This window comes from Pteropus vampyrus, unplaced genomic scaffold (assembly GCF_000151845.1).
Source record: "Pteropus vampyrus isolate Shadow unplaced genomic scaffold, Pvam_2.0 Scaffold94, whole genome shotgun sequence".
Lineage (NCBI taxonomy): Eukaryota > Metazoa > Chordata > Mammalia > Chiroptera > Pteropodidae > Pteropus > Pteropus vampyrus.
The window spans coordinates 1,429,161-1,440,475 of record NW_011888875.1 but is presented as its reverse complement, the minus strand read 5'-3'; the positions used below and the strand labels follow the sequence as shown (position 1 = coordinate 1,440,475).

The 11,315-nt window shown below is 42.1% G+C and overlaps 1 protein-coding gene and 1 pseudogene across 2 annotated transcripts; one reads left to right on the top strand and one right to left on the bottom strand.

The window, feature by feature from the left end:
- Positions 1–1,998: 1,998 nt before the first annotated feature.
- FAM105A (family with sequence similarity 105 member A) lies at positions 1,999–9,503 on the top strand. 2 transcript variants are annotated; one of them, XM_011364109.2, is made up of 7 exons: positions 1,999–2,158; positions 2,245–2,276; positions 2,378–2,469; positions 3,481–3,630; positions 5,644–5,772; positions 6,693–6,851; positions 7,762–9,503. In XM_011364109.2, the coding sequence occupies exons 1-7, from the start codon at positions 2,079–2,081 to the stop codon at positions 7,933–7,935; spliced, it is 816 nt and encodes a 271-aa protein (XP_011362411.1). In that variant the 5' UTR covers positions 1,999–2,078; the 3' UTR covers positions 7,936–9,503. The 2 variants fall into 2 exon arrangements, with proteins under 2 accessions (XP_011362411.1, XP_011362410.1); XM_011364108.2 differs by having other exon boundaries at positions 6,693–6,962.
- Positions 2,736–2,851, bottom strand: LOC111742448 (annotated as a pseudogene).
- Positions 9,504–11,315: the final 1,812 nt, after the last annotated feature.

The following is an 11,315-nucleotide window of genomic DNA, read 5'->3' as shown; positions in this document are numbered from 1 at the left end:
GTGGCAACATGAAGGAACGCAGCAGCTCGGATGGAATCTGTGGCAAGTGAGCGCAGTGCCCACTGAGGGGGCAGCGGCCAGGCCCCCTGGCGGATGCCCGCCACGTCCACACACAGATGGGTACCACCCAGTAGCAAGTAGGCAGGTGCTGTCTGAGAGGATCATCACAAAGGAAGAAGTGTGAGCGTGTGATTCAAGATCGCAGACTCCAGTGAGAACTCAAAACCGGGGTGGGGCGTCAGGAAACAGGCGCTCTCGTCCGCGGGATGGGAGTCATTTTCGAAGGCCCGTGGGCAACACCTGTCAGAACAAAAGACGTGCACAGCCTTTAACCCAGAGAGTTTCCTCTCCTTAAATTATCCTAGAAGCTACTGCGAGCCACAAGGGCTGTTGGAGGACAATGTTTAGCTTACCAATGTTTGTAAGAGTGAAAAATAGAAACAATCAAATGTTTACTAATAAGGCAATACATGATGGTCTGTCTTTACATAGAAATATTATACATTCTTTAAAAAGAATGTAGATCTATATGTAGTGATAAGTAAAGATGTCCAACTTATAACTTGATATAAAGTTGATATGAACAGAAAAAACAAACTAAAATCATGTGCAGCATTCCATTTTTCTAGAAAATGTTTATGACTATGAAAGAAATTACGTAACACATAGACAAAATTCTGGTTCTTCCATGAATTTAAGGATTTACAAAAAATATTTGCGTATGTCAGAATTTTCAAAGTTGAGAAATCAGACTGAATTGATAATAATCAAAGTCTAAATTATAGCTGTAAAGGCGGTATGGCTCTACACTTTTAAATAATTCACAAAAAAATTTTGCTTAATTTCTAGGTGGGAGTAAGTCTATAATGAATAGCCGATCAATTCTAAACAATAAGCACCTGTGTTTGAAATAGCCTTTTAAGTGATAAAATAAAAATATGCGTATTTTTATTTGCTGGTAACTTTTTTAGTTTCTTCATCTGCTGGTAAATTCTTTATTGAGAGTGTAAATGTACACCAAAGATGACCAAAAATGCTACAGGTGTAGATTCCAAATTAATGAGGCTTCTCCTATAGTTTGTCATTGGAATTTTACCAAAGCATGTACTGTTTAGGAAACTTTCACAGTGACCCCCAGGAGGTTTGGCCATTGTTCAGAAGTTCTCTTCCTCATCTGCGCTTCAGCATTTTACATGCTCACGTGAATTATCATTCGGAATCTACTACACATAGTAAAATATTGCAAGCACACAGTTTGAGCTCTCCAAACCTGTGGATGTTCCCTCTTGTCCACTCAGGCATGGGAGTGTCTGCCATGAGCAGCATATCTGTCCCCATGTCACGACTCTTAAGTGGGCCACTTTCTGGAAATGATACCTGTGTGCCTGCTGCTTGAGTCACTCGTTCCGTGTGGTAAGGCGATGCTATATGTTATGGCCTGTAACTGATTTAAGAATTTCAAAGTGAGCAGAAGTGGATGGTGGTGGCGTCGCTCGAGGCCGCTGCTGTGATGCTGCCCGTGTCCTTGGCGCTGAGCAGAATCCCTGGCGTCATCTTCGGAGTCAGCAGATATTCAGCACAGGGCACGGCACACTGTGCTGGTTCTTAAATCGTTTCTTTCCGTCTTTCCCCAGTGAGGTCAGTATTTTACCCCCATTTTAGTCAAGACAACTCAGGGTAAGAGAAGTTAGGTTTCCCATAGTCACACAGCTACACAAGTAGGAGAAGCAGATTTTGAGTTCAGATTTGAGGGATTCTGAAACCCACACTCTTTGTGGTCACTATTCCTCATGAATTTTGAGAACAAAGATATTCTCATATGACACTGATTATAGAACTAGGCATTTCTTTAATTTTTGAATGTTTTAAAAAATGTTTATGGAAATCAGTGATAGACACTCTGCAGGTAAAATTATCCAGTGTTTCTTTTTTTCCCCTTAATCAAAGCTGACTTGTGTAATTGTGATGTGACTTTTTTTTTAAATTTGATTTTTATAGGAAATGACCAAGTTCACTCCTGGACACTAGTCACAAGCCAAGCCTTAGATGCCACATGGAGAATAGCAAAGGGGTCCGTGATGTTGGCAGTGTCATTTCTGGTGGCCACTCTGTGCTACTTCAGAAGGCTGCACTTGTATTTAGGGCACCGGCTCAAATGGTAGGTGGTTGTGTCATCTTTAAATTTCTAAAATACCCTTGCTATCAAGGTAGAATTTTGACATTATTGTTTCCTTTACCTTTCAGGTGGATTGGATATCTGCAGAGGAAATTCAAAAGTAAATATTTTCATGCATATGTTTCCTTAATTTTAAAGTGCAGAAAGGGTTCAGGATGGAGGAGGAAAGGGAAAATGAACTACCTTTTATGTTTGGTCCAGGGAACCTCAGTGTGGCGGCGGAAGTTGACTTACTCAGTTATTGTGCAAGAGAATGGAAAGGGGAAACGCCCCGAGCCAAGCTGATGCGGAAGGTACGTTTGTTCATAAAGAGCATGGAAGGTGGAGGATCTGTCTATAAAATTCAGGAAACGAACATCCTATTCTGCTTGGCGGACCCAGGAATCAACTAATACCAAATGTGGCACAAGGAACAACTGTGGCTGTAATTTAAAAGCCAAACAGCTGCTAGACATGGTTTTGGGCCTTTTACTTAGGGTGAGAGCCTTTGAGCACATGGGTAAGTTCAGCCCATGATTTGAGCAGACTCGAGCACTGTATGCTTTATTATTATTATTTATGCCTACAGCACCTGGTCTTCCTAGGTGGTCCCCCATCCAAGTATTAACCAGGCCTGACCCCGCTTAGCTTCCGAGATCAGACATCAGGCTTGTTCAGGGTGGCATGGCCATAGACCATGGACCGTGGCTCCACTGGGGCGTGAACCCAGGACCTTCTATGTGTAAAGCAGACGTGCTGACTGCTGAACTATGGAACCACATCCACAAGTGCTGTATTCTTTTCAGCTACCTCCCAGTCAAGACTGCAGATCTCTGCACATATGGGGAGATGTCTGTCCTTGAAGGGATCAGGCCCCTTGGCAAAGATATTTTGAGGATTTTTAGAATTTTCCATTGGCCCAATCTTAGTAAATATTCCCAGCAGTCCTACCCAACCCTGTCACTAGTAAAAGCAAAAAAAAAAAAAGGTGGGCAGCACGTTGAAAGTAGTGTTTTTAGCCTGGTCTTAAAGCTACAGTCTTTTCACTGCGGTTGAGCTGTATCCATGGTCTCCCCAAAATGACATCCCCTGGCTCTGGGCTTCCAGGAACGTATCATCTAAAATAGCACGGCACAGTCTGTATACCCAGAAGTCACTTTAAAATGGCGTGCGGCCACATCCATAATTTATCACTGTTTTTGTTTCTGTTGTCCACTTTATTTGGGAGTACGACCTCCCTGAAAACAAATTGAATTCTCTGTCCTTATTCTCTTACTCAGTGGAAGTAAGAAACAACTTCTTTTTTTTTTTTTCCTGCCCAATAGGCTTATGAGGAACTGTTCTGGCGGCGTCACGTTAAGTGTGTTCGTCGAGTAAAGAGCGATAACTACGACGCACTAAGGTCCGTGCTGTTTCAGATATTCAGCCAGGGCCTCTCTTTCCCATCCTGGATGAAAGAAAAAGACATCGTGAAGGTACGTCCTCACCGCAGAAGCGCGCCACACGTCACCTTGACAATAGCCGCACAGACGCTCGAGGCTTCTGTGGGCCGCCTGGAGCACAGGGCGTCTGAGGTTGAAGGGGCGCCGGAAGGTCCTTTGGCCAGGTCCTCGGTCTCTCGTGTCCGTTTGCACATAAACCATCTCTAAAGGATAGTCACACTTCGTTTTCTTTGTTTTTAATGCCACCATCTTTTCTTGAGGGGGCACCTATCCTGTATAAGAGGTAAAGTGGTCTACTAAAATTCCCTTTTTTACTCTACAGTTCCTTGAGTTCTGACAAACACATGCTGTGCGGAGCTACTGCCCCCAAGAGCCTCTCACTCCCCTTCATAGTCAGTCCTTGTCTCAACCTTGACCCCTGGCAACACTGATATGTCTTCTGTCTCTGTAGTTTTGCCTTTTCCAGAATGTCATATAAATGGAATTATCCAAGCGTAGCTTTTCAAATCGACATTTTTCACTTGGCACAATGCATTCGCAATTCACCCTCGTGGTTCTGTGAATGGTGCAGTGGTTCCTTGTGCAGTGGTTCCGTGACACGAATGTGACATAGGTTGTTTATCCATTCGCCAGCTGAAGGACAGCTGGATTGTGTCCAGTGTTTAACAACTATGAATAAAACTGGTATAAATATTCCCAGACAGGATTTTGTATGAACATGAGTTTTCATGCCCTTTGGGATTGCTGGGTCGAAATGTTAGGTGTATGTTCAACTTTATAAGAACCTGCCAGACCATTTTTTAAAGCGGCTCTGCCATTTTACATTCCTACCAGTCATTTCTAAGAGTGCCAGTTACTCTACAGTCTCACCGGCACTTGGCCTTGTCTGGGTTTCTTGGTTTTTAGGGGGGTTTTTGGTTTCATTTTTGTTTCAGCCATTCCTGATAGGTGTGCATTACATCACTGGGTATTTCATTTGCATTCCTCTGGTGAGTAATGACGTCGAGCATCTTTCCCTGTGCTTATTTGCCGTTTATAGTGTCTTCTCGGAGAAGTGTCTGTCCAGATCTCTTGCCCATTTTATTGGGTTTTTTGTTTTTAAATTATTGATCGAGTTTTTAGAGTTCTTTATATATTCTGAATGCAAATGCTTTTTCAGGCATGTAATTTGCAGATATTTCCTCCCCGTCTGTACCTTGCTTTTTCATTTGCTTAACAGCTTATAAGGCAATACATTCTTGAGGAATAACCTGGATTTTTAATTTGAATGCAGTACGTCTAATCTAGGATGTATATTTAAGGACGGAGGAGCAAAGAAATATAAAGCATATGCCTGTAACATACAGCTACACATGGTTCTATTTCCTTAACATTTTTATTTAGGGTTGTTTTTATTAGTTTCATTTCATCTAGCCAATGCTCGTCAAGTGTATGCAGTGTGCTGGCCTTGGTGCTCATTGCTGAGGATACAGCCGGGGCCTGGGCTGCGAACTTGGCTGGGTGGTAATGCACTGGATGCCTGCGACGGATCAGATTCTTACATATCCCACGGTCTAACTTAATCCCAGCAAGAGTCCTGTAAAATGGATAGTATTGCCCTTGATTCATAGTGGAGGATGAAACTAAGAGGTTAAATCATCTGCTGGTTGAGTAACTTCCCAGCTGGTGAGTGACAGGGCTGGGTTTGCACCCCAAAGCGCATCATTCTAAAATCCACGTGTCCCCAGCTGTACTATGTGGCCCTAGCATTGTTTGGTCAAAAATAATTTCTAAAGGGAAATATCTAAGAAGTTTGGAAAATGTATTATCCAAAAAGACAGTTTCTATAGATTTACTCTTATACCGAGGTTTTTGTCAGTTGTGAAATCATGAATTAAGAATATGATCCAAATTACTGAACCCGCAAATCAAAAAAAATGATTATATGCTTTTCCTTAACTGCCGTTACGGTGTTTTTAAGTGAAGATTGCTAAGTGAGATGAGATTAAGTGCTGTGTCGTCAATGTTGAGATACTAATCATTGTCGGCATCTTCTTCCTTTTCAAGCTTCCCGAAAAACTGCTCTTTTCACAAGGTTGTAATTGGATCCAGCAATACAGTTTTGGTCCTGAGAGGTATACAGGTTCAAATGTGTTTGGAAAATTACGTAAATGTGTGGAATTATTGAAAATGCAGGTGAGTGTCGGGAGGGGGGTGGTGTGTGTAAAAGATGAGAAACAAAAGCATCCATCCTAAATGTCCCTTTTCTCTGATGTCAGGCATATTACTCTGTTCGGTAGGTGGGAAATGCAGCCAGAAAAGCTGCTTCTAGTAACTGATGATTTCTTCTGCTTGTTGTTCATTCTCCTTTCAACGAGTGCACGAGAGCAGGGTTGTTCTCTGTGATATTAGGCCCTTGATGGATTAAGGAGCCCTTTGTGGGCTGGCCAGGAACCTTAATGATCCAGTACCTTCGTTTCCCCAGAAAAATGTGGCACAAGTTCCAGACAAGGCACTCAGGAATGCCCTCTGGGACTCGCCTTATTAATAACTTGGAGACAGCGCACATGCTATAATTTGACTCAGAGGTTTTCCTGTCTTTAATAAAGACACAGATGTTGGATCGTTGGAATGAATCCTTGGGAAACAGCATAATGTTTCGGTGCCCTAGTGTTCTCATCTGTAAGACTGAGCCGTCACAGTATCTACCCCGTATGGTTATTGTGAGGATTCAATGAGTTAATGTATGTAGAGTGCTTTAAACCATGCCTGGCACACGGCGGGCGTTAAAGATTGCTAGCCAGCATCCAGTCACTGGGGTAGCCTCCGTGTAACTCAGCTATCCTAAGCAGTTTTAGGAAACTGACTTGCTGAGTATTTTACTTAGTAGGTGGTACTTTTTTGGAAAAAATATTTCATTGAAGCTAGTTTGTTATTGTAAAATTAACATATATTTATGGTTAAAAAATTAGTGTCAAAAGATATAAAATGAAAAATTAAAGTTCCACTTCCCTCTATAAGTCTTTGGTTTATTTTATAAGTACTTTAAAAAATTATGTATGGCATATGTGTTCACCTTTACCCTTCTAATTTCACTTCTCCATCTGTGTGCTTAGTGGACTCACTTCAGTGGAATTAAGGATTATCACAAGAGAGGGAATATGTGCAACATCCTTTTTTCTGATGCCAGTCTGGAATATAAACTGTATGAAGCTTTAAAGTTCATCATGCTCTATCAAGTCACCGAAGTTTACGAACAAATGAAGATGAAAAAGGTCATTCCCAGTTTTTTTAGACTCCTGTTTTCCCGGGAAACATCATCTGATCCTTTGAGCTTCATGATGAATCACCTAAATTCTGTAGGCGACACATGTGGACTAGAGCAGGTACCTGGGGCAGAAGAATCGTGTGTTTTTGATTAAGGATGATCTTGGCGGTACTTGAACACGTGGGGTTTTGGAGTCTGCTTTCAGCGGTGATAAGAGCAGCTGCACGGAGGTGGTGGGTGATAGTATTGCTTCTCCAATGAGGAAAAGAAGCATAATGAGCCTCACAGCTCCAGGCTCGTTGCTGTGTGTCTTTCCAGCCCTGTGGCCAGAGAAGCCCAGTGCTGGGAACCATTCTGTCCTTGCACACTGCTTCCCAGTAACTAACAGGTTCTCCCACCAAGGAGGTCAACCAGGAGAAAGCCCCGCTGGAAAATGAGAGAACGTTTGGGAAAACATTTGGTCACTTACTGCAGATAAACAGAAATCGTGGAATTTTTTAAATCTAAGAAGTGCTTTGATATCCCCATAGAAAGGAGTTTTTGTTTAGTTTGGTTTTGTTTTGCTTTCCCAGGAGGTACACAAATCATCTGACTTCTTTATACAAATTGATTTAAAACAATATAAAACTGTTGGGAAACAGTATAATTTTTATTAGGAGCACGTCTTTACGTTTTCTTAGTTTTTTTTCCCAAGCAACTTTTCCCTGTGATTTCTTCATGCCGGTCTAGAGAGAGGTCCCCTGCCTTCCATGTGCTGGACGTTTGTTCCTAACTCTGTGCCCACTCAGGGCTTTGTGGGTGGGTCTGTAAACAGGAACATTATTTCACGAGCTGCCCAAGAACACGCTCCCCCCGCTGGTGGGAGGGCAGGAATTTGGAAATGTGTGTCTGTGACTTCTCTTTCATCTCTTCCCCAGATTGATATGTTTATACTTGGGTACACCCTTGAAGTCAAGATAAAAGTGTTCAGACTGTTCAAGTTTAACTCCAGGGACTTTGAAGTCTGCTACCCAGAGGACCCACTCCGGGAGTGGCCAGAGATCTCCCTGCTGACCGAGAATGACTGCCACTACCACATTCCCGTCTTTTAAGTCTGGCATGTACCGGGCACCTGCCAATGACAGTGGTCACGCTCCCAAGGAAAACGTTTGTGGAAAACCAAAGCTAGTGTCACAGCCACTGACGGAATTATTAGGGCATTCTTCTTTGGAGTTACAGGTACACTGGATGCACCTGCGTACAAGGGGCTTTTCTTTGTTTTTCAGTGATTTCCTCCAAAGTAGCTGCACTGATATCTGTGTGGGTTGCTGGTTTGTCCTCGTTCATAGGGCTGTGGTCACTTCACACATGGCGGGCCTCTAAGAGCACGAGAACGTTTAATTTGGACAAGAACAACAACAGGAAAAAATAGAGAAGATAATGAGTAGGGAAAAGGACTAGCCGAGAAAGAATGAATTTCTTTATCTCTTAACGTTTATGTTCTTCTTCAAGAATCTTGTCTTTGGTTGATTTTGGATCCTCGTAAATATGGCCTTATTTTGTAAGCATTACCTTCCCAGGAATCTCTGTGGTATATCGATTTTCTAGAACCACTTGATTAACTGTAAAATTATGTGTGTGTGTGCATATATATACACTCACACATGCTCATATGTATAGTTTTTTATATGCATAGATAAACACATACACACAAAGAACCACTACTTTGTAATGTTGTACAATTTATTTTATATCTCTACATTTTTTGTTACTGTAGCATCTGGCCAGTTTAATACATTTTACATAGATAAAAGATAAATTCTGTACATTAAGGCAACCGAATGACAATTATTGAACTGCCATGAAAATATTAAACTGTGGTGTAGTTACATATGTAATTAATGTTTGGTAGGCAGAATCATGGCCCCCGCTTCCTACAGAGATGTTACATCCTAATCCCCCAAACCTGTGACTATATTGGGTTGAATGGCAAAGGAGAAGAAGGATGCAGGTAGAATTAAGGTACTAATCCACTAACCTCAAAAAAGGGAGATTATTCTAGGTTCAACCAGTATAATCCCAAGGGTCCTTAAAAGTAGAAGAGGGACTTGGTTGAGTGTCAGAGTCAGAGGGAAATGAGGAATCCGGAAGCACAGTCAGAAGGAAATGCAACATGGCTGGTGCTGAAGATGCAAGAAGGAGCCATGAGCCAAGGAATAAGGTAACTGGAAGCTGGAAAAAGCAGGGGCACAGATTCCCGCCTGGAGCTTCCAGGGAGGAGCTCAGCCTGCGAGGGCCTGGGTTTCAGCCCCGTAAGACCTGCGTTGGACCTCTGACCTCCAGAACTGTGAGATAGTGAATTTGTGTTGTTTAAGTCACTAGGTTTATGGTAATATGTTACAGCAACTAATTCCTGGTCATCTTTATTTTGGAAATACTTTTCTAGTTTATTTTGGTAGTCTTTATTTTGGAGGTACTCTGCTAGTCTGTTGTGAATTTTAATAAATACAAAATAACTTTTAAAATCTTGGCTAGTGATCTACTACTTCGAAGTTACAAATCCCTTCTAAGAGTGGCTTCCTTCAGTATCATAATGTACCCACAAATCACATGTTTGAGGCTGACGTTTTGTCACATTTTCTTATTATTTCTACTATAAATAAAAAAGAGGTACGTTAAATACTGTAGTGTATGAAAATAACATCCAGACTTTTTTGGAATGGGGTCATCACCTGTATGGACCACATACGCCAGACATCTAGTCATGCCTTGCGTCGTGCCCGCTGTCACTTTGTTTTCTGCTTGGAGAGTAATGAGCTCAGACCAAGGGGCTTTGCGTTGCCTCAAGAGCCACACAAAACAGCAGTTTGTAATTGATCTCTCCAGCCCTTTCCTGCTTGGAGGCCTCTGTGGTTTCGCATAACCCCTGTCATTTAATTGACACATTTGGGAGTTATCCCCTTGACCTATTACTGTGACGCAGAAAAATGAAGTGTACCTTTTGTGTCCACCAGCAGACATGAGGACAGCTTGCAGCAGGCTGCTGGGACTGACTCTCCTGGAATTGCTGCTCTGGACTGCTGGCTCCAGCGGAGCTGTCCAGGTACCGACTTGGCATTTGTGTGTTACCACTCACCTTGCATCTCCTTCCCCAGTGTAACTATTTGCACACCAATTCCTTTCTCATAGGGACTGGCAGCCTGTGGCTCTATGACATATCCATCCATTATGTTTAACCTTAACTGTGTGTTGGGGGACAGGCCAGAGTGGGGTAAAGACCTTTTAAATAGAGGGGAAGACCAAATTGTGGGAAGAAAGGACATTTCAATAAAATGAAAGTGAATAGTGAAGAGTAAAGAAGACCTTTAAATAGTTGCTATGTTTTGGGAAGACATCAAAACACGATTTTAAGGGAGGAGGTATTGGGTGTTTTTATTGTGTTTTGTTTTTAATTCGGTTGTATATTAAATGAAACAAACAAATTAACAGGAACCACATATAAATTAGCACCACTTTTAAATGCCCACAATAAATTGGAGGTGAATTTACTACGTGATGCCAACATTTAATGGCTTTTTAACCTTATATGTTTTAGATGAGAGAATTATAGCAAAAACAAAAGCATATACCCTTGTCTTTTTCTGATCTGAGAATGTTTCTCTCTTAAATTTGGGGCATACTGAGAGGTTGTATGAATATTAGTATAAGACTGACTTTTCTTATTGCGGTAAAATGTACATATCCTAAAATTTGCTATTTTAGCCGTTTTTAAATGTACTGCTCAATGGCGTTCGTATGTCCACATTGTTGTACAACTGTCACCACCGTCTGTCCTTGGAGCTTTGGTTATCTTCAAGACTGACTTTTTTGGTAGGAGGCAAGTTTAAATCCCCCACCTGGTACTTGGATTTCTTTTACTTTTCACGTGATCTTTATATCACACCCTCCTCATCTGAGTATTTCCTCCAGACTGAAAGATGCTCAGTGTAGACATCCAATGGAAGGGAGGTCTAGGTGACCAAATGGATTGGGCAAATCATGGTTTAACTTCATCTCCAAAGTAAAGAAACAACCACAGATGGCTCCTGGTTTCACCCTAGGGATGCTCTTGTCTGCAAGTTTCCCCCAAGAAGCCATGTTAACTCAGGGCCACCCTGGTGACTTGAATTTCTTGGATGTGGGCTGTGACACAGTCTGGAACCAGTCATTTCCACTGTGAGGGAGCCAGGGAAGAGCCCCCAGGCCTGCTTTTGTGCACACAGAACCCCAGGCCAAGCTAGCGCTGGAGGAGCCCAGATCAGCGGGCATTCATGTGCATCTTCCAAGGACTTTCCTGCGAAGGAATTTTGGATGGACATATTTGTTATCGTTGTATAGCAGATGATCTTCACATATTTTGGTGAGATCAAAGAAACACCAGTTTAATTTTATCCAAGCTGATCACGGGAAGGAAAATAAAATCTAACTTCTGAGTACTCTGAAAATGTTGGGA